The sequence below is a fragment of the Simochromis diagramma genome, unplaced genomic scaffold, assembly GCF_900408965.1.
Source record: "Simochromis diagramma unplaced genomic scaffold, fSimDia1.1 OVJJ01000304.1, whole genome shotgun sequence".
NCBI classification, from domain to species: domain Eukaryota; kingdom Metazoa; phylum Chordata; class Actinopteri; order Cichliformes; family Cichlidae; genus Simochromis; species Simochromis diagramma.
This window is the reverse complement of record NW_024387030.1, coordinates 14,527,297-14,554,331: the sequence shown is the minus strand read 5'-3', so window position 1 is coordinate 14,554,331 and position 27,035 is coordinate 14,527,297. Positions and strand designations below refer to the sequence as shown.

At 41.2% G+C, this 27,035-nt stretch overlaps 1 protein-coding gene across 8 annotated transcripts in view; it reads right to left on the bottom strand.

Annotated features, from left to right (window-relative positions):
• Window positions 1-589: 589 nt before the first annotated feature.
• The window catches only part of ttll5 (tubulin tyrosine ligase-like family, member 5), a 57,371-nt gene continuing 30,925 nt past the window's right edge, over window positions 590-27,035 (bottom strand). For 6 of the 8 annotated variants that reach the window (XM_040042665.1, XM_040042662.1, XM_040042671.1 and 3 more), the window contains 6 exons: window positions 26,762-26,949; window positions 24,749-24,876; window positions 16,901-17,090; window positions 13,497-13,699; window positions 8,602-8,684; window positions 3,872-7,043 (listed from right to left, as the gene is read on the bottom strand). In XM_040042665.1, the coding sequence (XP_039898599.1) occupies window positions 6,982-7,043; window positions 8,602-8,684; window positions 13,497-13,699; window positions 16,901-17,090; window positions 24,749-24,876; window positions 26,762-26,949 (854 nt within the window). In that variant the 3' untranslated portion in view covers window positions 3,872-6,981. Of the gene's footprint in view, window positions 2,691-3,871; window positions 7,044-8,601; window positions 8,685-13,496; window positions 13,700-16,900; window positions 17,091-24,748; window positions 24,877-26,761; window positions 26,950-27,035 lie in introns of those variants that run through there. The other 2 variants (XM_040042668.1, XM_040042667.1) reach the window with 2 other exon arrangements.

The following is a 27,035-nucleotide window of genomic DNA, read 5'->3' as shown; positions in this document are numbered from 1 at the left end:
TATACTTAGAAGACCTGTCATACACCACTTCACCAACAGCGCTCTCAAACCCATCAGACCTCTTGGTAGTTAATTACTTTCTGACATCAGTGTTTCTCATATTTTTTTGTTTTTCCAGCATTTTGTACCTCATGTCCACGACTATTGGTATTCAAAGGCCATTTTCAGTGAAAGAGGAACAGAACAATAAATGACCGATCCATTCTCAAGGATGCATTATAAAGAGAGAGAGGGAGAGACAGAGAAGGACTCAGAATGCAGACTAAACTCAGCATACGCCAAAAGAGAGCAAACGCATCACACGGGACACATTCAAAAAGTCCGAGCTGGAAACTGACGCTGTGCGCGCCGCGGCTCCCTACACTGTTTGTTTAGGATTAAATGCTGTCGATTAAAAATGATCTAAATGAAAAGACAACATGCTGGAAACCGATCGTTATTTCAAAGTAGTATTTCCATGGTTATGTTTACCTCTATAATGCAACAGGACTGGTGATTCCAGGGATTGTTTTGTTTTTAAATGAAGCCTTTTCTGTTGTATGAGATGATGTAATGTCACTAAGTGAACTTTAATAGATCACAAACTGTAAATGTTTTTCTTATTACTCTTGGAAACACTTTTTTTTTTTTTTAATTAAAAATGTTGGACAGTTCGTTTTTTTCTCCTTTACTGTTGTGGTATTTATGTTTTAGTTTACACATGTTTTAGGGTGTTTTTATTTCAAAAGGCAAGTGGGCTGAATTTCAAGTGTTCGAACAAAATGAACAAATGCGGTTAGAGTCACAGTCATCGTGTTTTTTAATGCTTTCCAAGTATTCATTTCAATTTTGTTTGCTACAAACAGCCTCACTGGTCCCAAAAATACTACATTTCCATGCATATTGTAAACAGTCAAAAGAGATTATAACATGGTACAGCCCATATGGAAAATAAACAAAGAAAAAACACCTGTAGTAAATGTTTATGTTTTCTAAGCATGTCTCAAAAACTCACATCCCATACAGTGATTTACTCATCCTAGTGGCCTCTTTGTATTTTTCTTAATATGGGAATTGAATAGGAGAGACATTAGCTATAAAGGGAAAATCCAAGAGGGGACACCTGTATGAGCAAATTACTGTTAAATGTATTAATAAAACATAAATATTTACTATCAGAGGAAAGGAGTTGTTTTTCGTCTCAGTTTTCTTTACATTGTAAACAACGCTGTCACCACATTACATCACACACACTGATTTGGATCTTGCTTTTGGGAGTTCTGGCTTTAATAGGTAGGACTTCACAACATGACGTCAAAGAGCACATGTTACAAAAACATTCACCGTCAAGTTACATATTAAAACAGTTGACCTGTTGTACTGCATTGAAAACTACAATCTGTGCACACTCACCCAGGTGATCGTCATCAGCTGATGTGAGAAAATCATGCACAAAATTCAAGTATTTCAGACAAAGTCATTATAAACACACGGTAAAACTGCTGACCACTACCTCACATCTTCTCTTTTTAAATAAACACACCCCTGAGTGAACTCACTATATGGTCCCAAGCCACAGAATATCTGTGAGGATACTGGTCTCCTGGTGCAGCATCGACCTTCATTATAGATCTTTTCCTTTTTATTTTAGGCTTTGAGCTACAGAAATGGGCCAAAAAGGTTACGCTGGACAATGTACAGTAAATAAATACTGATGTAATGACAATAATTTATTTATTTTTTAATCAAAAATAATGAATTTGGTCCATCCAGAAAAACAATATCAGCATCTCAACAGTTTACAGGAATAATCACAAGCCGACTGCATTCTTTACATGAAACCTGAACATCCCTGTTGGGTCATCTTTGTAGATACAAACAAGGGAACAGCATTAATACAATCACATTTTATTATCAGGCCCACAAGAAAAAGGGTGCTATGCTTAACATGTCCTCAGGGCGAAAAGGCAGAGGAGTCAGATTTGGCAACTGTGTGGCTTCCAGCGAGGAGTGGGAGTCAGGAGTGTCTAACGCTGGAAAGCCACACATGAAAAGAACTTCTCTGCACACTTATCATTCACGACTGTAAAATGAGAAGTTGCTCACGCGGGCTGAACAATGCTTGTCAAAAACTTAACAGAGGTCTCTCATTACCAAAACCCGCATATCACCTGTGTTTAAAAAAAGAAAAGAAAAAGAGAAAAGAAGAAAAATGTGCACGCATGGTTGTGGTGGACACGCTGCCTGAGCACAGAATAAAACAACGAATCCTGTAGTTAAAATACCAACAGGGCTTGAAGAACCATCTGCTGAAGGCTATCTGTCAGTGAAATCTTCCTGTGGCATCAACAGCATGGAGAGAATGAGGGCGGGCACTGTGGGATATGGACTGATTGTAGCCAAGGGCGATGAGGGGAGGGGGTGGAGCTGCGCAACAAAATCCCGACCTGCGTCAAAGCCGGGCATTTTTGGCCTGGCACACTATCCTCTTGAATGTCTGTGGCTGTATCAGTGAGAAATTAATAGGACCCTGTTCGATGTGTGGCATACTTTTATCTGTTGTCCCGTCCCAGAATAAACCTCTGTGAGATGCAGTTACATGCAGAGACACCTGTCAGGCCTGCAGAGTGGCAGGACGTGCCTCTGGTCGCCTTCGTGTCATCTGTGAGTGGGCTCCTGATCCTGGAACAGCTTGCGGTATGCAGAAAGACCTTTATTTTTTTTTAAAAGAACAAAAAAAGAAGAAGAAATAACGAGAGTGAGAAAGGCAGTCAAAGGTCTACCCCTCATGTGTACAGAAACAGAAGCCCAAAAGAGTTTTTCTTCAGAGGAGTTTGCTAAACCGTTGTGGAGTCCACCTCTTCAATTATTCATGGTCAAGGTGGATACCAGCTGATCTCATCAGTCAGCTCAGTTGTTCGTGTTCAACCCCTTCACCCCCTGATCCTATCGGCTGGCGTGCAGCCAGGTATCCGGTAGAAAAAGACATTCCAAGTACAGTTGGAGCTGCTGTGTTTGTGCTCCCAAACAGTATTCCCTTTCATTCCCTCTCTGCACACTGTTTGTTTTGGTGCTTTTTTACACTGCGAGGACTGACTGACTGAGCTGGAAAACGAAAAACATCTCCCTCGCTTCCAACCCGATGACAGGGCTGCTGGAAGTGGCTTCCTCTAGCTCAGCAAAAGAAAGATAAAGGGACAATATTCTCTGCTTTATAGCCCACTCTGAATGAAACTGAAACGAGAAGGAGAAATCAAGGGATCTCGTCAAGCAAGCTAAACTTAAAAGGTTGAAACGGTAACTAACAACAACAGTGGTGTGAAAAAGTGTTTTCCCCCTTCCTGATTTTCTAGTGTTTTGCATATTTGTCACACTTGCATGTTTCAAATCATCAAACTAATTTTAATATTAGACAAAGATAACCTGAGTAAATAGGAAATGCAGTTTTTAAATGATGATTGATTATGATCATTGATTAAAGGAGAAAGGTTATACAAGCCTACTTTCTCACACAGGACCAGGTAATTGCCCCTCTTGTTAAATCATGAATTACCTGTGATTAATCACATTTTTTGGAAAGCCGTGCTCAGTTTCACTAAAAACAAAAACAATTACTGGAAGACCTGATGAACCAAGAAATCACTCAAATAGAAGCTGTCTGACAAAGTGAACCTGGCAGTACATCATGTCACAATCTGAAGAAAGACCTGAGAAACAAAGTCAGTCTGGAAAGGGTCTCAAAGAATCCAGTTACTTTACATTAAAGTTACTGATTACTTATTTTCAAAAGTAATTCAAAAGCAATAGACCTTAAAGCCCAATTCTATTTTTCTGCATATTTCATGATATAAAATTGAATCAAATGAAAAAGTCTCCTTTAAATTTTTTTTAGTAGTTTTAATCTGTTAACTTTATGCACATTGCAACCCCTAACCCCTTTCCCTGTGAATTTCACACTCTCGTGGCAGCGTGCTAGGTACTTGCTCAGATTTGAAGTTTAATTTTTCGCTGTAGAAAGAAGTTTTCTTCCCATGTAGATTGTACTGTGGACGCTAATGTTTTTATCACTTTTCACGCAATCAAACTTAAAGTAATGTCAGTACTTCCAAGCTTTAAACACTGCACGGTCGTGCTCTCTCCCGGACTCCATATTATCCACTGTTGATCTACACACATCTGTTGCTGCCATGGACGTCACACACTTGTACGTCATTGTCATGAGACACTCTCACAAACTAAATCACAGTTTAGTAACGCAGTACAGCAGCGTGCTTACGGGAAAGTAACAGTAATCTAATTACATTTTTGCAATATTAATCCCTTACTTTACTTGTTACTTGAAAAAAGTAATCGGATTACAGTAACGCATTACTGCCCAGCTCTGTTTGAGACTCAAGTGAACCACTGTGAGAGCCGTTATAGAAGTAGGAGAAAACTTGGAACAATGGTGAAGCCAAAATTACTCCAGGAGCATTTCAACGACTCATCCAGGAGGTTACGGAAGAACCCAAAACAACATTAAAGAACCACAGGCTTCACATCTCTCAGTTAAGGTCAGAGTTCATGATTCAACAGTAAGAAAGATTGACAACACAAAAGCTTGTCTCACATTTGCCAAAAACATCCTGATGATCCCCAAGATTTGGGGAAAAATATTCTGCGGACTGATGAGACAAAAGGTGAACTTTTTTGAAGGTTTCAGTCAAGTTACATCTGGAACAAAACTAACGGAGCATTTCAGAAAAGGAACATCATACCAACGGTAAACTATGGCAGTGGTAGTGTAATATCCTGGGGCTTTTTTGCTGCCTCGGGACCTGGAAGACTTACTCTGCTACATGGAACTGTGAATTCTGCAATCTACAAAAACATCCTGAAGGAGAATATCCGGCCATCTGTTCATGACCTCAAGCTGAAGTGCACTTGAGTTTTGCAGCAGGACAAAGACCCAAAACACACCAGCAAGTCCACTTCTGAATGCCTTAAGAAAAACACAAAAAAAGACTTTTCGAGTTGTCTAGTCAAAATCCTGACCTGAATCTGATTGAGATGCTGTGGCATGACCTTAAAAAGGTGGTTCATGCTTGAAAACCCTCCAGTGTGGCTGAATTACAACAATTCTGCAACGGTGAGTGGGCCAAATTCCTCCACAGCGATGTAAAAGACTCAATGCCACTTATCCCAAATGCTTGAGTGCAGTTGTTGATACTAAGGGTGGCCCAACCACTTATTGGGTTTAGGGGGCAATCACTTTTTCACGCAGGCCCATGCAGGTTTGGATTTTTCCCCCACTTAATAATAAACACCTTCATCAAAAAACTGGATTTTGTGTTTATTTGTGTTTATTTGTGTTATCTTTGTCTAATATTTAAATTTATTTGACAATCTGAACCATTTAAGTGTGACAAACATACAAAAAATAGGAAATCAGGACGGGGGCAAACATTTTTTTCACACCACTGTATTACATACCCTACACTAAATCTTAATCTACCAATAAAATGCCTACTCACATACATAGTTCAGTAGAGTGAGTCAATTACAAATCCATCTGGTAAATTAAATCCAGTAACTTACATAATATATCTGAAAACAGGGATGGCAGCCAAAAACTACCTTCCTATCCTAACAATACACCACACAGTCTTATTTTGATAGAGAGAGGCCTAAGCCATCTGTCCTGACATGATCAGACTTCCATTAAATTGACCCAAGTTCAGCATTCATTTCCTTCTCAAACTCAAGCAATAAATCTCCTCACAGTCACCGACTGTGGAGCACTGAGAGCTTCAAGGAAACTTCAAGGGAAGCACTCTGAAACACATGTGGCCGATGCGATCTCGTCTTGTTAGCTCCGGTTGGTCTTCATCAAAATCCCGCCCTCGTGTCATGTCAAAAATCAACACAGAAGAAGCGGGGAAAAGGGCGAGGCGGGGGTTAGTGAGCAGAAAAGGTTTGCAGAGGATAAAGGGAGGGTTTCGGGAGCAAAGAGAGGAAGATATTATGAGAGAGCACAAGAGAGAGATAAAGGGAGAGTGTGATTAATGACGGCTGACAGCTGATCAGAGAGAATGCTCTCCATTTGGACTCGCTCTAACTGCCTGTCAGAGTCGATCAGGGGAGCTCAGTCATCTCATAACAGAGGTACACCGGGCAGGCAGAAAGACCTGATGCACTCTGAAGCTCCACAAAGGCTGTGTCCCTTTCAATAACCCCTCCCTCTGCCAAAACACCACACAGAGTCTCCGTTTTACCCTCAGCCTCATTTAAAAACGCATGGTTAAACCTGCGCCACTAAGTGGTTTAACTCTCCACACACACACACACACACACACATATGTATGTATGCATGCATATATATATATTAGTGATATGTTTTAATTCATGAGTGAAGCACCCTGTGCACCCTGAACAGTGGGAAAAAATGCATTCATTAAATGCAGAAGTTGCTCCCAAAGGATCCAGTTACAGTAATTGATGAGTTTGTAAGATGTTTGTTAACCTTAGCCAGGTTTCATAGTTTGGGAAGAGGAGGAAAATGGAGAACTAAAAAAATATTTTGTGTGTGTGTGTTTTAGTGTGGATAGGAGTTGTAGGGATGACAGGTCGATGCACAGCTACTGCGTTTTTCCAACAAGCCGATCTCGCTTGACTGCGACACTGACATGATGTGAAGAATGGTGTGATTTTCTAATGCTAATGTATAGTAGTGCTGTGGAAAAAGCCCGTGATCAGGCAAACAGATGTGTGCATAAGCGCAAACTGCTTAATATCACTGCAATAAGCTCAACACTTCTCTCAGGATGGAAAGAGCTGTGGAAATAAGGCAAGATGACAGAAGCACACACGTGAGTGCACAAACCCACAAAGTCTGAGTTGCATTTGTCATTCTCTTGAGAGGTGTTATTTATTCGGTACAGCATTTGGCAAATGGACAGTAATTACAACTGCATGGCAATGGCCAACAGATGGAAATGCCCCAAATGTTCCCATCCGTTGATCTCAAAAAAAGATGTCTTCACTGCTGTGCCTTTTAATCCCAGAGTGGTGTCGTTCCTCTGGATCTGAACACATGCAGAACACACAGTACTGTGTAAAAGCTTTGAGCCACCCCTCATTTTCAGACATAAAATAGTATTTTTTTTTTGCTATTAACCAAAACGTGGCATATGTGAGCGCTGCATGTACAGCATCTTTAAAAAAGTTGAGGAGACTGAACAAGAGGAGGCCAAAAGAAGAAGCGGCAGGCTTAAAAAAACTATCCACAGTAGATGAACAGTTTGTGAAAGTCAAGTCCTTAAGAAATAAGAAAAAAGTCAGAGCAAAGACCTGACACAAGACCTGAGAGCTGCATCTGGCAACAAATCGGATGACGTGACGAATCCAAATTTCAATTTCTTTTGTACAAAGGACAGAGGTACAACAGGGAGTATTCACAGCCATCTGTAAAACATGGCGGAGGCTCTGTCATGGTCATGGTGTCAGCACTAATACAAAAATGCAAACACATGAAAGTACCATGAGATTTTGATTCACTAGAAATACCACAGGGAAAATATCTGTTTGGCAACAGCTTCATTTTTCAGCATGGCAATGATCCTAAACACACTGCCAAAGCAGTAAAAGCATACCTGGATAGAAAAACACATAATGAAACACTATCATGGATTGACCTCCCCAAAGCCTGGACCTCGACATTATAAACACTGTGGGGTCATCTTAACAGAGAACAGAACCAGCCAACATACAAATAGAGCATGTATGTTTGCACAGGTTTCAAAAAACGGCATTTTCCTGGCGAAATAGAAAGAAATGAAGGGTGATGCAAGACTTTTGCACAGGACTGTACAACTACAGAGGACCTTTTGTGCTTTACCTCATCTTCTGTTATACACTGTCACACAGAAAAAGTTTAAAATAATGTCATTATAGTATTTGCTAAACACGTAAGAGAAAAGTATTCTGGTTATGTTTTATGTCTTGACTTGTCCTGTGAATAAATTTGATTTGATTTTGATTCAATTTAAAGGGACAGCGACCTTTAAGGCGGAGGAGCTAAATCAGCATGAACTCAGGGCCTGCACCAAGACCCAGTATAAGATAAATAAGAACTCTTTTGAACAGTTACTGGTGCAAAACTTCTCTAGTAAAGCACAAGAAGCAAAAAACATGGAGCTGGCAAACGGCATGCTAGGTCTTCTTCAAACAGAAAATGACTGCAATGGAAATTTTGCTTTTGCTCTTCCAGCTCTGGCTGCTTTAACTCTTTTTGGCACAAACCTTTAATGGGGCACAAATCACTGTAAGACCTAATTAATAGAGCCTCACTCCTCTAACAGGGTTGTAATTAATTAATCACTTAACAATACCTTTATGTGTGTATGTATCTATTTATTTACTTTCTTACAGTGTGTCGAAAACATTTACGGATCCTGCACACGACTGAACGAGCAGGAGGTGGGTAAAAATATCATGTGGTGTTAGTCAGACCTCCATGGGGAATGTCCACTATGCCTAGCTGTAATCACTAACACTGGCATAGAGTGGGCATAACTTCACTCCTGCCTGAGGACTACAGCAGAGCACTAAGCATAATATGTGGAACTGCAACATTAAACCCACCTGTTTTACCGCAGATGGCCTCGTAGACCACCTGCTTGCTGCTGGCAACGGTTCCACTGGCTGAACTCTCTGAGGACATCTGCCTGTTAATCAGACACAGGACAAAAATCCGTGAAGACCAAAAATTATCATTCCCAGAGGAGTTATGCAAAGATGAACTGCACTGCAAAGGCCAAATTCGTCTCCGCAGCGCTCATCCAAGCTGTGGTACACATCACATGTCCCATGCCAATGTTCTGCTTTTAGCAAAATATCAAACTAAATATATAAAGAAAACTGGTTTTCAGCGTGTGTGATTGTTTCCAGCTGCAATACTGTAGCATGTTTGGTTTTCACCCTGTGTGTGTCCTGGAGACGCCCTCTGTATCTACGACTATTACAGAGAAAGGTTTTTTATACATTTTGCCATTGCAAAAGAGTTTTCTTTTTTCCCCCCCAAATTTTATTCAAAATATTATCATTTTGCAACTGTTCAAGACAGAGTCACAAAGCTATAAAGGTGTGTTAAGCCAGAGCTCAAAAATGTGTGCTGCAAAAGCTGTGAGTACTGAATGAAAGAGTGCTGGAAGCAGGAGTACCAAAGGATCGCTGACAATTCCTTCCCTAAAGCTAAAAGACCTTTTCCCATCGTAGTTCATCTAGAGTTCATCCAAATCAATCTACTTCATGGATCACGCACAGCCCAATCTCATTAACATAGCAGCGTTATTTATTATTTAAACAATTTTTAAAGATCTAGAAATGCCCTTAATGTTGCATAGATTTTCACTGCTGTGTAGTAAACCGTGGATTTCATTGATATTAAAGCCTTCCAGTGGGGCGAATGGGACCCTTTAATGGGCCGGTTATAGCCCACGGGCTGTATGTTTGCCACCACAAATCCAGGTATAATGTGGACTGCAGTGCTATCCACAGGGACAAAATCTGTCCTCTTAAAGAGACGCGCATATACATGTACACGCATGCCAAAGTACTCCAAACAGCCTTTGTGGTAATTCAAATTGTGCCAAGAAGATAAATGCCAACACTCAAATATTTCGGAGCAGAACCTGGTGGAGTGTGGTATTTTTCTATAGTAGTTTAATAACTGATACCAATATATGAGCTGATATTTTTCTTTCTTTTAAACACATGAAACAAAAAACAGATGCCCTTAAATGTTTTAAGAGTAATTATTTGTGTACTCATTTATGATCTGCCAGGCTCTGCTCAGATCAGCTGGTTGTGTTGTGGCATTCCAAGCAGTGCGTTTCCAACAGGGAAGCTGCAGATTGCAAGCTATGCAATGCCAACATTTATAATATAGTTGAAGGGTGTTTCTCCTGTCTCCTCTTTAATTTTTTAACCATCATTTATTGGTTATTAGAAAAGCAGATACCAATAGATTGCAAATCGTTAATATCGCTTGATACTATACTATATATGAAATAAAATGTCATAATAACTACAGTATCACTTGGGTAATTAGTATCTATTGGTCAGAGAGGCTACATGTTCTGATCCTCGCAGCTCATGTCATCCTAACCAAGACACTTTTCTGCTTTTTAAGACTCATTTGTGTATAAAATGCCTGACAAGCCACCTTCTGTCATAAGAAAAGTGAAGTCAGCATCTAACAGTTGCTCTTTGTGTGCAGTCGCCGGAGGTTGGTGAGGCTAAGTGTTTACTGAGTGCCTCACAGGAGCTATTGTGACACGAAGGGGAGAAATTCCTTCTCCTTGTCCTTGGTGATGTGATTGTCACACTGGCAAGAACACTGTAGTGATTAGGGACTATGTCGACTATGAGCAAAGATTACAGAGAGAAAAGGAACACGGAGGCAGAGCCCAGAATTCTTACAATGCGTCACACATACAGTCTGACGACCGTAAACAAGGAATTGCACTGCCCTTTTCACATAATCCGGCTGCAAACATAACATTTTCAAACAGAAAATCATTATAAGAGCTACTGAAGCATAAAGCAGGAGCAGACGTGTCTGCAACCTTATACATTAAATCTGCTAAGCATTTTTTAGAGGGAACAATAAATAAAGCTTAGCTGGCATTAACCTCTCGCCCCAGGACAGCAGCTTGCCAAAAGAGCATTAATAAGGTAATGAGGGTACACACTGCCTCCTTGTAAGGGGCTGCACAGTTGTTCTTTCATACCATTACACAACCACAAATAGAACTGGCCCACTTTAAGCGAGGCATAACTCGACAGGAAGAAACCCCTTTCATATTCAGGGGGGCGAAGAAAAAAAAAAACTTGACCTCTGGGTTCTTCACATCACTTTCTTTGTCAACAGTCTCACTCTGTCACTTCAAGAGTCAGACAGCAGCCAGAAACACTGCTGGTGAGAACCGACTCTGAACTTGCAGTGCGCGCACATGACACATGACCCAGTGCCGAAAATTTCGCGCTATTCTCACAGAGCTGAAGTTCTTATGTAAACACAGCAGATGTGCGGCTTTACTTTTCGGTGCGCTCAGGTAGTTAGCGTGACTTAATGTTACTCAAACTGACCAAAGGGGATAAAGTTTAACCATAAACACACGTTTGGCAGCTTCTGTGTGTATACAGTATCCCGTGAAAATAACTACTGTTGTGGCTGATTAATAGGGAGTGAAAGCAGCAGCTAGGCTGACATTAATGGTGCTGCTGTAATTGTCACCCTATTAGTAATGCCACACGACAGCCTGGGTTTCCGTAGTTACAGCTGCGACTAACCAAACCTTGCAAACAAAATACCAAACAGGCTCATTTATTTGTGTTACAAATTGCTCCTTTCAAAGCCTTCACTGAAGTCATACCACTTTGAGCTCTTGCAGCCCCTCGAGTTGGCAGCTGTGGTATGTTGATAGAGCAGACAGAGCCCTGCCCTGTTGAGTGTGATACCAACAAGCTGCACATTTGCTTCAAGTGTGTTAGCTGAGCTTAAAATCAAAGGCACTGTCATTCATGAGAGTGCACCAGTCTCCGTTCAGCTTTACTTAAAAGTGACTTTACACAGTCACCTTGCCCGCTCGGTGGATAACATTTCCAACTTTGGGACCAAAAAAACAACCCCAATAAACTTTTACTTGAAGGAAACTATTTGGTTGGATCAAATTGGATCACAAATGTTCAAAAATGCAAATCTCATTCTGATGAATAGATTTAACTAAAAGCTGTCGATGATCATCAGCGGTGGGGAAACCAGCCAAAGCCAGTGCTGGTGTATTTATATCGAACAACAGTTTTACAGTTGGCTGGAGGAAGGTGTTCAAGGTGGATAACCTTGAACTGCTTGAACACACCCAGCACAGTGATACTATTATAAGCTGGAGGGGCTTAAGCCTATACTGGGATGTGTTTCAGATGTGCCTCAATAACAGGGGTATTAAGTTGCCCCTAAAATGTGGGCTGGAAATAAAGGGAAGCAACTTATTATCCCACCGTTTTCTGCAAACAATCATCTCCGTTCTCCTGGACAGAGTTAACCTTTTTTTTTCTCTTCTGTCATTCTTTCTTTTCTCCTCTCTTTATTCTTTCTCTTCATTGTTTCCATCAGCGCATTTTTGGTCCTGAAGCTTCCGTTTTTCCCACACTCTCCACTGTCACACTAGTCGACCGCAAAAATGCAGGACAGAGAAGAGTGTGAGGGGGCTCAGGAATTCCACATGCAGAGGGTAAACACAACCACTGCCAGGAAGACACACATGCACACACACGAGCAAACACGGCACCTACATGGCCTCGCTAACCTATTCTATACAACCCCTACACCACGGCACTGCCCTCTTAACTATTTTCTTGCCAGGTACAGTTTGTCCGGTCCAGTCAGATGACTGGATGTAACACGTCAGCAGAGCCAGGGCTCTGCTCGGTTGCGGCATCAGCAGGCCTGCAAACTTGCAATGAATGAATTAAGTCAAACAGAGAAATGCACTGTTGGGACTCTGGGGTAATTCACACACTGTAAGGGCTTACCCGGAATACTACAAAAACAGCCCGTGTTCCAGTCCAGCGGTATCCTTTCCTCTTAAACATTAAATAAGTGTGAAGAGCAGTTCACCGCTGCAACAACCTACTTTAAACAAACAGTCAGCGCCGATCACAAAGGTTTGCTGTTGTTGGGTAATTTTGCCAGATGTTGCAGTAATAAAGTCATAAAATAAGTGAGGAAAATAGCTGGCAGTTCAGCCCGACTTCACTGCTTTCCTTTTATTTTTCCTTATGCAGTCTTCAGCTTATCTCCAAACCAAACAGGATTTAAACGGCGCTCCGAGTCCAGGCCCTTTCACTGAACCACGCTTTGTTTACGGTTCAGGCAGAAATCAGGCCTGTGATGAGGTTGTTTACTGAACGGGTAGATACACCCTGCGGCCAAAAGACTGGGAGCACTCCACTACACGCATATTCGAACTCTCATTAGCATTAGCCATGTCCTGTTGAGCTCACCAATCCCATGAACTCTGTCTCATTCCACAAGCGGGGGGGTGGTGGAGGGCCTGCCACCACACTGCACTTTGTCTGCGATAAATTAAATGAGCAGTTTTCACATATGAACTATGGGAAGTGTAACAGGGCGAAGGAGGCTGGGACGTTGTCCGATCTTGCCCTTTCTCACGTGTAGCAAAAAAAATGGAGATAGTCCGCTTCACTCTTCTTCATTGCTGTTAAATACTGCACTTAGTTTATGTGAAGAAGCTTTCTGAGCAGAGCGGACAGTAGGCAGGACCACTGACACCCACTCGCTCGATCATTTAATGACCAGTCCAGCTGTGACGTACCTTCACATTCAGACATTTACCTCTGTCGGGTGATGTCAGTAAAGGTTCAGATGACCTTGGCTTCATTTAACTTAACCATATGACAGTTATAGAGCATTGTTAATAAATAGAGTGATCCAGAGCCAACATTTGTCTTACTTGACGAGACGCTTTGCAGTCGTTTTCCTGACTTGTCCCTCTCGGGCACCGCTGGGTGGCTTTGGAGCAAGAGCTGGGCTAACACAGGTCTGGACATGGCTTAGGCCATGGCTTTGATTGGGCAGAGTGTGAAAGCTGGAAGGAGGGCAGCTGGATGATTTTGTGAGAGCCTGGCTATGTGGTGTCTGGTCTGGAAATTGAGCCTGTGAAACCAAAAAGAAAACAAAAGTCGGTTACTTATGGGCAATATCAAACTACTACAATAATCAAGCTACTTTGAAACTTAACCAACAAAGCAAAGAGGTTTGAGACCTTTAATTTAAACTTTGGGCAGAGTACAGTACAATAAGAGCAACTACAAAGGATGACTACTCACTGGTAAATCTAGTGATATTATAGTTTTCTTTAAGGAATTCAAAGGATTTTCAATAACTAGCTGAAAGAGGTTAACATGGAGCATACAGTTGTGGCTTCAATGGTTTAAAATGATACTGGACCAGTGATGGTGGCTGTGGAGTGATTACTAACCCTAAAATACAAGCCTGTATGAACGAGCAAGCTTTTGTAAAACTCAGCTTTTGAGAGAACATAAACATGTTACAAAGATCTTAACTGAAATATAAATCCAGTTTCAAAGTTTCAAATTTGATGTGTAATTTGAAACATACTTGGTCAAGACATTAACTGTGTACAACCGCAGGCTGTATACAAAGCTGCAAAAGAAACAAAACATATACAGTATGTTCCCTCATGTACTGAGCCACCTCTCATTTGAAACTGAGAAATGGGTGCAGTGATTTATCGAAACATGTGTAAACTTACATGTTATACACATATATAATATAATGTATAATGTAAAAACAGACTTGGTTCAATTCTAACAAGCTTGAACATCAATATTTGGTAAGACGGCCTTCATTCTTTAACATGTTTAAATGTAGTCCTTGTAGTCAGTTTTGACAAAATCTCCAACACCAATGGGCGTAATGGAGCCACAAAACCAAGACAGAGCCTCCGCTGTGTTTTACAGGCGGCTATAGACAATCACTGTAGTACATCTCTCCTGACCTCAAATCCTCATTCCATCATTCATCAGACGTGTTGCCGCTCCCTGTTTATTTTAACCTTAATAAACGTTTCATTTTAATTGTTTGGCATGTAGCGGTAGATCACTGTTGGGCCATTTGCTTCATCACAAAATTCAAAAGGCCAAGTAAAAGAAAAACAACTCTCCCTCGGTTGGTTAAATGTGCCACACACTGACATGCGGATTGTTCCTCACATGTGTGTAGTGAACTGTTTAGGACAAAATAAAAATCAAACTCCCTCCCAAAAAAGGCCTAAGGAAGTTGGAGCAAATTTGGAATGGGTGAGTCATGGAAAAAAATGTGGCCTTTGGTCATTAAGGTGAAATATCAAAGTGCCTGACATAAATTAGTGCAGATATTAATGAAATGCCATCCGGTATCAAAACAAGCTCCACATTTTTTCGCAGCTGGCTCCAGTGAAAAGCAAATTCTTCACATTATTTATTTGTTTATACAAGATCTCTTCAAAGGCTTGTGAAGAGGGAAAATACTGTTGTCTTTCTGACATAATATTTTAGAGCCACATTTCATTCTGTCCTTGCAATGCCGGGGAATGCTCGCATACATTCCTTCCACATCTCACGTCCACGCTATTTTCTCTGCAGCTTTATACGGCTATCTAACGAGCTAATGGTTTTCCAGTTTCACAGTGTGGCCGTTCAAAGGGCCGGCAGGGTGACGGGGAATATCTGATGTAATTTCTGTGTTGATAAATGAGAAGCTAAGTTTCCTGGTTGCAAGGCCTATGGCCACAATTCAGCTTGAGCGGGGCCAGGAAGGGCACCTTTCTTTGGCTGCCAGGTGGCCCCGGGCCAATCCTGTGGAGGAGCCGTGCAGTCTGCACCCAGTAACTGGAACGTGGACTGGAGTGCCGGAACAGACCCCTGTCTCTTTCTCTCACACTGAAGAACGTGTATGCACACGAGCACCCACATTCGACTAAGAACATCCTTTTGTGTATTTATATTATCAAAAAGTATTGGTAACTTTCTCTCAAGGCCAGGAAATCCAAGAATTTGAGATAAAATACATTTGTATCAAAAAGATCAAAACCCCTATCTAATGGCACTAAAGAATGAAATCAAGTCACTGACAAATTCCTTGGCAGATTAAGGTCTATACCATGCAAAAAGATTTTGCCTAAGAGCTAAGCAGTGGCACACATTGCCATGACAGCTGGGGAGAAGGGAATGAATGGGGTGGGATAGCCAAGATTTTAGGGAGGGTTGCCTGACTTGATGGTGAGACAACCATATCTAGAGTCAGCCTTCCTATTACCTCAGTTTATGAGGGTGAACAACAAAAAAGCTCTGTCTTCTGACTCTTTGTACTGCTCTGTACACATAAAGTCCTTAATGGCACAAGGGCTTTGAAATCGTAAGACGTATTCATGCCGCTATATGGCTGAATTATGGTGGAGCATGTCACAGATAAGACAAACGTGGTTAAATGTGTTTAAAGTACGAGAAGAGATGAACGGAACAGAGAAGGAATCATAAAGTGCCTTACGTAAGGCTGCCGACCAAGCCAAAAGAAATATCACCTCAATTGCATTAATTAAGTTCCAACCAAGATGAGAAACAATGACGTGAGGCCAACTCCAGTACTCGGAAAAAATTGGGCGCATCCAGTCATTCCAGCCTTTAAGCTGTCCCATGGCACTGTCCTGTCTCCATTTCTCTCAATCCATAGATTCAGTCCACCAAATCCTCTGGAAAATGGAAACATACATCCTCCTTCTTGGTGAGATCTCCTTTCAAAGTCACTGCGCTAAAAGCGAGAGCCACTCTTTTTTAGTCTAAACATTTAAAAAAACAAAACAAAGAAAAACAAAAAACTCCTACGCTAAGGCCTTTCTAACTTTCTAATCTCCCTGTAAAAACAGCCAAATCACATCTGTCACGGCTTGTTAGCCATAACTAAAAGGTTTTTTGCCGCTACATTTCTACTGCTAAGAAAATCATATTCCGAATTTATTTGTCTTAAAATAGGAAAACTAATGGACCTATTTGAAAAGTCAAGGTTTGCTAGTACCCTCAAGAGTAGAATTTCTTGTCTACTCACCTTCCCATATGCCTAGTAGAGTCATTCACTCAAATGATGTGATATTGGAGAGAGTTGTTCCATTTTGGTCTTTAGAATTAAGCTACTGTCTCCACCAAACACTGTTTTATTAGACAGTTTGGAAGGCGAACCTCTAAATAGCTCTCTAGAGGCTAACATACTACCAATGGAAAAATGAGCAGTGCACTTGTTTAGCATCCAAGATGCTAAATGAAAACAAACATTCTTTACTAAGAAAATGATACATCTTACCTGATGTCCGCAGCGGGTCTGGTCCAGAAATTGATGATGAGCCTTAAGTCTCTGTTGCTGCAACTGCTGAATAGCAAACTGAAGCTGGTAGCTCCCTTGGGTGGGCTGGTAGTGCTGCTTGGGTGTCACCCCTCTCACCAGGCTGTAGTCATTGTGCATCTGCCAGTCCTCTTCCTTTAGCGGCCTGTGGCTTAGAGAGAAGTGACACAGATACACAGGGTGAAAAAGTAAGATACTTCAAACCAACAAAAAAACAATTTCACTCTTTCTTCTGAATTGCATATCAGTGACATTTGCACCCCAAAAAGGGTTCTTTAAAGACATTTTCTGGCAAGAATACAAACAAACAGTTTTAGCTCCGCTCTCTTTAAATCAACTTTCGACTGGTTGGCTACCCCTTGTAAACAGCAGATGGGTGGGGCTGTCGTGCTCACGGCTAGAGCTTTCTGTCTATGACATCCAGTCTCTTTGACAGCGTGCAGATCCAAGACAGGAAACACTCCTTGATACCAAGGATTTAGAGTAGCCTGACTCCTGACATTTTGACTCACAGGGGTTACCTATGCATACACTGACATCATTATTTGAAACTTTGACCATGTCCAGGCCTCAGTTTCACAGGCCTAGAGACCTGTTGGTGACCCCCTAGTAACCGCTGATTGCTAGAGTAAAATATTATTCCCTAACTGGTCACCAGGTGAGATCAGATGCGGTCTAGAAGATCTAGAAGGTTTCTAAGGTTGCCTGTACTTTGCAAGGAAGATGACAACTTGTCTGCAAACACTCACCATTTACTCTCTTTACTAACCATTAACCGTCAAAACTGCGCTGAAATGTGAAAAGGTGCAATGCAAACAACAAACAGAGAACACTCACCTTCAAAATAAAAGTAATGCCTTCCCAACCAATTATTCATTTGAAGGCAGTCGATCGGTGTTTCTGTTTTATGTCACAATGTTTACATTTTTACAGCTGCTTGGCAAGCAGTTTGAGGGGCCACCATGGCTACCAGCTAGCAACCAAACCAATTACAAGGTATTTTATTAGTGCAGCACCGTATATAACTTTGCAACCAATTTCACCCTAGCAATTGCATGCCATTTGAAGAACACACATTCAAGCCTTGGTGTGATTCAAGCCATCCACTGTTGTTTAATATATATGACAGAAAATAAGGAAATGCTTGCTTGAAACACAGATGTTACTACTCTACTATAACTCATGCTTTGTTACACAACAACAAAGGATGAGTCCACAAATAGCTTAATATATTTACTCACTGCTACCTCGTCAGTTATTTTACCATGCATTCCAGGCAGATGTGACAATAGCTATAAACTCCATGTTGAGATGCAAGACCACCAGTAAAAAGTGAAACAACAAGACATCTCACAACATCCTAACCAGTGGCCGCTGTGCCCACAGAGCCTCAAATCAAAGTGTGCAAATCAGAGTGAAAGCAGAGGGCAAGCCTGTGGCAAACACGGGCTGAACTAAAAACTTTTCCTCCTCGCTTCACGTTCCATCCACATCACAAAACCACAACCTGGAAAGCAAACCTTTTGACGAGCTCCACAAGTTTGTAACTGGATTATCTGTCATTAGGCCTAAGCCTGTTTCAGTTTTTTTCTTCAACCATTTTTGACCACTGTTAAAGCAATGAAGTGACCAGCCTCAGCCTTCAGACATGCTTAAATCGAGTCTATGTGGAGTCTGGTGTGCTGTTGTATATATACACCACCTCAGCCAAAAATAATGCCATAAAAGAGCACTATTGGGAGCTGCGAGGAAAAATATAAAAGGGGAAAAAAGAGAAAGAGATACGCGTACAGCTAAAGAAATGGGATCCCTGGAGGTCTTAATGACAAAAAAGCTCTTGGAAATTCCTCCCACATGCAATAACATTTGTCTATTGGTCTACAGTTAAAGAAAACACTGCACACTTAGATTCACAATAGCTACAATATTTTTAGGACCAAACTATGATAAGTGCTAAAATTAGAATTCAATTAATCTTGAACAACAATGCACAGTGTGGGATAATAATCTTGTGTTGCTAAAATGTAAAAAAAAAAAAAAAAAAATCCTTCCCTGTGTGGCCAAGACACAAGGGATCTTAAACTCATGTGAACATGTTATCCGCCCATGCATTTCTCAGTTCACATAATAGCACATATATTGCAAAAACAACTGCTGTGACCAAAGGCCAATACATTTTTTTTTTTTGCTCCTGGAAACAAAGGCTCGTCTGTGAACTTTGCAAGGCCAGAGATTCTACATCACCAGGAGACAAAACAAGAACTTGTTCTTTGTTTACAGCAGCGATTTCCTTTGACTTGGCTGCAGTTTGCAGACTGGACCGCGGGGACCTTCAGTGCTACCATTTTATTACCATATGGTCTAAAATGGACTGTCTCAGGTCAAAAGCACAGGCTTTCCTTCAGTACAATGTCGCTATAAAACCTCACAAGGGAGGGGGGTGACGGGGGGAAACTTGTCAACACAACACCACGCAAAAAAACTACTACAGATGACCATGAATTTTAAAAACAGGAGGAAGCACTTTTGTCCAAAACAGCAACCAATAAAATCTGATTTTTATTTTTTCTTAAATGAGTGAGCGGAATAGTTTTACATCTGAGTTTCTCATCACAGCACATGTGTGGAGCTTCAGCTATCTGGGACTTCCCTCACTGTCGGACCTCCGCTCGTGGGTGTCAGCTTACTCCCCGCTGTGCTCGCCATCCTTTAATATGCTGATATAACTTACTGTAGAACAACACAGCCGTGCGAGTTGAGCACATGTGCGGCATCAATCTAACTCGGTGTGAATGTGGGAAAATGTACCGTCTGAGATGACATCATGCCAGATTATCTCAAAGCCCTGCCTGGTCAGTGTAAACATTAGCAGCCTCAAGAGTGTAGGGGTATTTCCAACCATTAATCAGTGTTTGTTTATCGTGTTTTATTGCAAAAACATGACACCAAGTAGGTCTGTTCTTAAAATACAATTTGTTGAGTTCAGCAGTGCCGGGGATGATGAGGCTTACGTTAGGGCAGTGGTGAGCAATGTGGGGTACTGAAAACTACAAGTGCTTTCTTCCAAGTAGGATGATAAGTTACTTTTTAAACACTTCTGTTTTAAACTCACACAACTTCACTTGAAAATCAAAAAAAGGAAAGCTATGAAACAGTTCTGGATAAGTAAAATCAATGGATTAAAAAACAAACAAATGAAAAAACAAAACAAAACAGGGATTATAACCATTTACACGCATCATGTGAAGCCCCCAGCAGCTTATGCTTATTGTAGTGTAAATAAGGGAGGTTAAGGGTCACCTGAATTACTGAAAACAATATAACAGAAATTGATGTAAAAAAAATATGAAATCCATCTCGTCTTGTATCAGTGGTTTAAGCTGCTGGTGGTGATGGTGCAATACGGTGGAGGATAGGTTCTGAACCCCTTTGGAGCAATTGAGCATTTTCTAAAACTCCACAGCCCACCTGGGTGTTGTTGCTGACCGTTTCCATCCCTTTATGTCCACGTTGGACCCATCTTCTAATGGTCCTTCCCACCAGGATAACACGGCATGTCACAAAACTTAAATAATCTCAAAATGAGTTCCTGAACATGACAGTGTTCACTGGTCTTAAAAGTGCTCCACAGTCACCAGATCTCAGTCCAATGGAGCATCTTTGGGATATGGTGAAATGGAAGATTCACATCATGGATGTGCAGCCAACTGCTATCATACACCCAAATCTCTGAGGAATGTTTCCAGCAGCTTGTAAAATCTGTGCCATGAAGAAATCTGAAGACAAAAGGAAAACTGTAACTAAAGTGGTTGATGGCAGCATACATATGATGGCCAAGATACCACAACATATTACCTGATGGAAATAGTATGCTCCTGTTTCATAATAACCAAAAATACTATCATGATGAATTTCCCTGCATATTTTGTAATGAATACATTTATTATTTTTATTTTATAAATAAAAAAAACATATGATTTTGTCTTAACAGTAATCCAAAAACTTAAGACCTTCAGATTACTATGATTGATAACAAAGAGAAGCAGCCAATTGATTCTCTTTGTAAAGTCGAGTTCAGAGAGTTGTTTTCTAACGACAAAGGAATTTCTGCTGTAATCAATAATAAAATTACATGCTTTTTACAATGCATCGATGGATATTAACATTTCCTGCACACGCAACAAAGATTTTTCCCTGCACGTCTAATGTAAAACAAACTAACACGTACATCTAGAAATTACTACTAGTTTATTTGTTTTTAGTGACTCGGTAGCGTAGTTTACAGATTCCCTTGGCAAGCAAAATGTCACTGGTTGAATTCCAGCCTGAGACACAAATCCCCTCGGGAGTTATGTCAGGAAGGGCCAAATCAAACATGTGGAACCACCTGCTACAGCAAGTCCTTGTGACAAGGGACGGACACACACATACACTCAAACACATATATGTTATTTAGAAATTATATTAAAACTCAGTGCTCTGTATTGCATGTCCTGTTTACATTGTTGACAGTAGTTCTAAGAATATGAAGTATTTACCAGCTTTAAAGGTTAAATTTTGAGCAGTAACTTCATACTTGCTAGTGATCCTAAGATGAATAGTGAGGGCTTTACACACAAACCTGCAATGGATTTAAAAATAGCTGGTGCAACCCAACCCTAATTCACGGTCACACATTTGTCAGTTCCATAAAGCAGATTATATACAGTACATATAACCATATTGCACACTGTGGGAATGAAAACTGCTTTAAAGGTGTATGTTTCTGCTGAATGACTAAATCTGTTCCCTGGAATTTCACTTGTTCTTACCTTAAGGGTTTGCCTTCCCATTGCCACATCTGGTTTCAATCAACGTGAATAAAAACATCTCTCCTTTTAAATTCAAAGGAAGAGAGACATCAGACCAATTTTGTGGGAATCTGTCCCCCATCAAAGAATTTTTACATTTTCACCAGCGTTTTTCTGATTACTCGAGCTGTTGGTTTAGAAAATGGACCGCCTTAAAACCCTTTGGAATCATTCGCCTCGAGAAAATTCAACCAAGTAAAACACCAATCTAACAAAGTATTGAACAGGACTAAAAATACCTTGTGTAAGCAGGGTTGTGGCATTTCTCAAAACACAAAGCTGGTATGAACGTAGAGGGGAAGAAAACAGAGAGGAACGTTTGCGGCTCTGGTAATAAGACAGCAATAACTATTCACATAACAAACACAAATGGTGAGAACCAACCGTGACCAGCTGCTGACTTAATAATAATACATGACCACATGGAGGTCCAGTGCAAACTCAGACCACAAGCGGTATTAGCAAACTTAAGTAACAGAAAACACTTTTAAACAAAGTAAAAGGTGTCAAGTATTTCAAAGTAATCCAATACCTCAATTTATAGGTACACTGAATGGAAATGATCATAAATGTACCAGGAGGTCCAACACCGGAAGAGATCACCAACTTACCCCATAAGTATATGAAGATGGGCCGTATGGGTTCAAAGCCCCCTGACTGTCAGCACACTGAATTTAGGCAGGAGCTCTAAGAGTGCTGATGCAGCATACCTGGCAGATCCTGGCAGCAGCACTTCAAAGAGCCATGCTACACTTTGAAACCCATCATACTTCACCCCTGTGGTTGCTTTAAGAGCCAGTGCGCTTAACAGTTTCAGTATGTTTGGCACAAGCCATGAGCCCGAACGTAGGGGGGAGGGGGCTCAGGAAACTCTGTGTTTTAAGAAACAGAGTCGGGATGAAATCAAGACATTTTATCCTAATATCTTATTAAAGACATTTCATGTAGATAATTCCTAACCAAGGGCTCGGTGTTCCGGGGCCCTCAAGAGCTTTTTGTATCGCAAGAAAACGCTAATTTATATTCTCTCTTTAGATTTGTGAAAGTGTAATTCTGAAATGTGAATAGCTGAAAGGCAAACCTGAACAAACATTTTTAAATCTTTATTTATAACTCTGGAGATTTAGAATCTCTTTTGCAAGAGCATCGCGGGCCAGTTTATTTTCTGATGAATGAAGTGTTTAAACATGATATGGAAAAGCAAATGTCTGAAATCACACTGTAACTCTGATCCGTCAGAGGACTGCATCGCTTAAAGCGTGATTTCTGTTATGAATCTATCTGTAAAAATGATATAAGCTATTAATAGTCTCTCTTTAGTTTGTGGGAATAAAAACATTTTAAAAAGGGAAAAGGCCAGACATTCCAGGAATTCCCTGACAGCTCCATACATAAGGAAGGGCAGGACTGGAAAAACAGAGTCCAAAATCAGGGCCAAGCAGTCTGAGACACTGCCACTCACACATAAGCAAATAAAAGAAGAAGATGACACACTTAAGGTTTCCCCTCTTTGCCTATAGGTTTATAATCCTGGTCTGGTGCCATAAGCCATGATGATGCGATCATTTTCCTTCTCTTTCCTTCCTCCTATTCTCAGCGCAGTGAGCCGGGGTGAAGAAGGAGGAATTTCAGTGGGCACCGAGGCGAGAGCCTTGAGTAGACAGACTTTGTGGGTGTTGACATTGTACCACTGCCTCCAGCACCGCTCCAACAGAACGCTTTCAGCTGCCAGCGTGCTTCACATAACGCCGACACTCAGCAGCCAATTCTACAACTACTTATGTCCACGGAGCACAGTTAAAAAGGGGAACAAAAGACCCAATTCCCTGCCTGCAGATAAACTAGCCTGCCCAAAGGGGTGTTGGAAATTCTCATTCCCTTTCCAGAGACAAACTTCTTTAATCTAATAAATTGTCAGAAGCCTTTAAAAAGTCTTTAGAATGTAATGAGCCTCACCAAACAGGCTTTATACTTACTGTATATACTACACTAAAGCACAGTACTTATAGTAATTATAGCATAAAAGTGATTATGCAGACAATCCCCAAGACAGTAGTTTAGCCAAAGGGAGTCACACTGAACAGCTTTTCTGAAGCTTTTACAAACATTAATCTTGAGAATAGCAAAGAATATTCATGAAAGTTAAACATTAATTTGAATGCTTCAGGCATTCTTAGATTCTGTGTGTCCTGACTCCAACATCTGTGCACATCTCTAACTTAAGTCTGTCAAAGGAAGGACACGCTGTTTACCTTGGCAGTGAACCCCATTGAGACTGTAATGCACTAATCTGTGTCTGCTGCCTCAGGGGAGAGCAAATAAATAGTACACATGAGCACAATGGTGAAACTTGACCAGAAGCAGCACTGAAGCTTTTGCAAAGTAGCAGAGACACCATATGTGCTAAATGCAAAAGCGAGCTAACAGAGAGGCATCTGTGAACCAATTCTGAAGAGTAAATGTAAATAAAGTGTGCTTTCCAGTGCATCTATATCCAACAAATGCAATTTTCAGATGTGGCTAAACCAATTTTTCTTTTAAAGAACAGAGTCGTATTAAAATGAAATTCCAGTCGCTGTGCACCAAAGGTTTGGCCTTCAGCTTTGGGAGCCCATCAGCCTTTCGTTCTTCCTCCTGTTCCTTCACCTCCTCTTCTGCTTCACTGTCAGGGTTTTGGTTAATGTTACTTTACTTACATGTTTGACGCTGTCTCAAGTGTTTTATGCCCAAAGTTGAAACCATACAGCTGTCAATCTACTGGTCGTCTTAAATTAGCTTGAGGCCTTTGCTGTACTGGGACTTTATATATGCTCACATTCTGTGCATATACAGACTTTACAATGCAGTAGAAAGCATCTCGGATATCTGGATTTTAAGAGTTCTTTGTTGAGAACTCATGTTGGATCCAAACCATTATTCCAAGGGGAGATTATTGTAAGTTATACTTCCTTGGACTCACCCAGTGCTGTTCGGTAGATCTGTTTCATGGTGAACAGCTCTCACTGGTCCTTGGATTGTAGCAGCTTTAGGGTTCAGTGTGAAGCTCTCTCTGCTCAGCATCTTGTTCGCCAGGTTCAGGTTGGTCAACTGTGGGCAGAGAGGAAGGCTTAAAAACTTGAAGGGAGGATTCATCTTGATTGCATTTTACAAGCATAATGTACTTGTAACCGCACTTTCTGTATAAGTACAACCAAACATCTCGCTAATAGTGATCCCATGTCTAAATACAGAGAAGTGATGAATAAGATTAGGTGGAACATTGTGTTTCTTCATACGCCAATCACCTCCATCTTTCGTATCTGGGGGCTGTGTGAAATGTACACACAGCACATGGCGCAGCCAGTCTCCGCTCAGCACTAAATCTAAGCGGTCCCCTCCCCCTCCTGCATCCTCAACAGAATCAGCTATCATGACTTTCCAGGCCAACAGTGTTTGCAACCACATCAGCACTTGTGTGGCAAAAGCGTCCCAGTACTGCTCTGTGCTAGCCTGGGAATGATGCTCGATGAAATCTGGTGGGAGAATTAAACATAACGCTGCGGTGCTTTATTTACTTTATTTCCTTCTGTGCACTAAAGGACCAATGGGAAAAAAACTGAAGCTGCTGGGCCTTGCATGGCATTAATAAAGAGTGTGTTGGCGTTTTGTTACATAGCTACAGCTCTGGTTTATTGGGGTTTATTAAGGTAGACTGGTCATATTTTTTTATAAAGTGTTTAATATAATCTGCAGAAATTAAAACAACCTTTGGAGAACATGTATTATAACATGTCAAGAGACCAAAATGGGAGTATAGATCTGTCAAAAGAAATCTTTTCACTCAAGGCACAAGCTGTGTATGCACATATATGCCCATCAATATATCACAGCCCAGGAGTATATTCACTTCATTGATGTTCAGCATGTCTGGCTTTACTCAATTTCAGTTTCTGTTTTGTATATGTGCCCTAGCATGAGAGTGAGTAATTACGGAGTCAACTGTGCAACAGGGTGTTGTTCATGTTTACAAAGTTCTCCATTTAGTCCAGCAAGTGATTTAATGACTTCAAATCTCAGTCCTGGAAAAAAAAGCAAAAAGTAAATGTACTCTAAGCCTTTAAGTGCAAAACACTGAACTACTTTACTCTGAAAAATAAGCTGCTGCCATGTTGAGGATTAACTACCGACAGGAAACACAGCAAACACCTTTCAGATAGACAGAATAATATACAGTCATAAGGAAGCCATAAAACTGCCGCCTGTGTGGTCTGGTGCCATCGCAAAAATCTCTGACCGAAAATAAATGAATAAATAATCCAGCGATGCAGAAGAGGAGGTGAAGGAACAGGAGGAAGAATGAAAGGTTGATGGGCTCCCAAAGCTGAAGGGCAAACCTTTGGGAAATATGCGACAAGGTGGTGATAGAGACAACCAAGTTGCCACTCCCCTGCTTGGTGCCAATTTGCCACATTCCTTGATTTATAAGCATCAATTACCACAAAAAAAGAAGGAAAAAAAAGGTGGCTGCTTGTTAAGTATCAACAGAAATCACTCCCCCATGGTGCTTCTGATAATGAGACCTCACACAGAGCTGAGGGGCTGACGCTGCTCACCACTGTTTGGGCCGGCCAGCTTCAAACTCCAGTTCCTAGACCCACCCCCATACCAACCCCAGCCCGCAGACTGCAGGCGAGCTGAAGGCTGAAGAAGGAAGGTGCAGACCCTCGGGCTCCAACAGGTCTGCTGAATGAATAAGCAGTTAGATGCCGCCGATCAGCGTGGGGCCTGAGCCAGGTTTACACATCAACAAAGAGAAATATCAAAGACCTCACAGTGAGAGGACTACTGCAGAGAGGCCAGATTCTTCTTCCTTACATGAACCATTACACAGATCAGTTTACAGTTGCTTAATAACTCAACATAGTTTCTTACTCAAAGTAGTTGTAGCTGTTGAGTCACAGGGCTGCAGAAGCTGAGAGCATAATAAACTTACATGTTGTGTCAGCAGGTTGATGTGACTGGAGCTGGCATAGTGGCGAGCAACCTGCTTGTCTGCCAGTTTCTGCAGGGCTGAGATGAAGGCCTGCTGGTTGGACTGGGCCTGGGCGGTCAGAGTGCTCAACTCCCTGAAAGCTCCCACTGAGTTTGACTTGAGCTTACTGGAAGCGCTCCTCCTGGTCACTGAGAAAGAAAAACAAAAAGGAAAAGGTGAGAACATCTTTGTGAATTTGATTTGAAACACCAGCACGCCGTGCAGGAAGGATTAC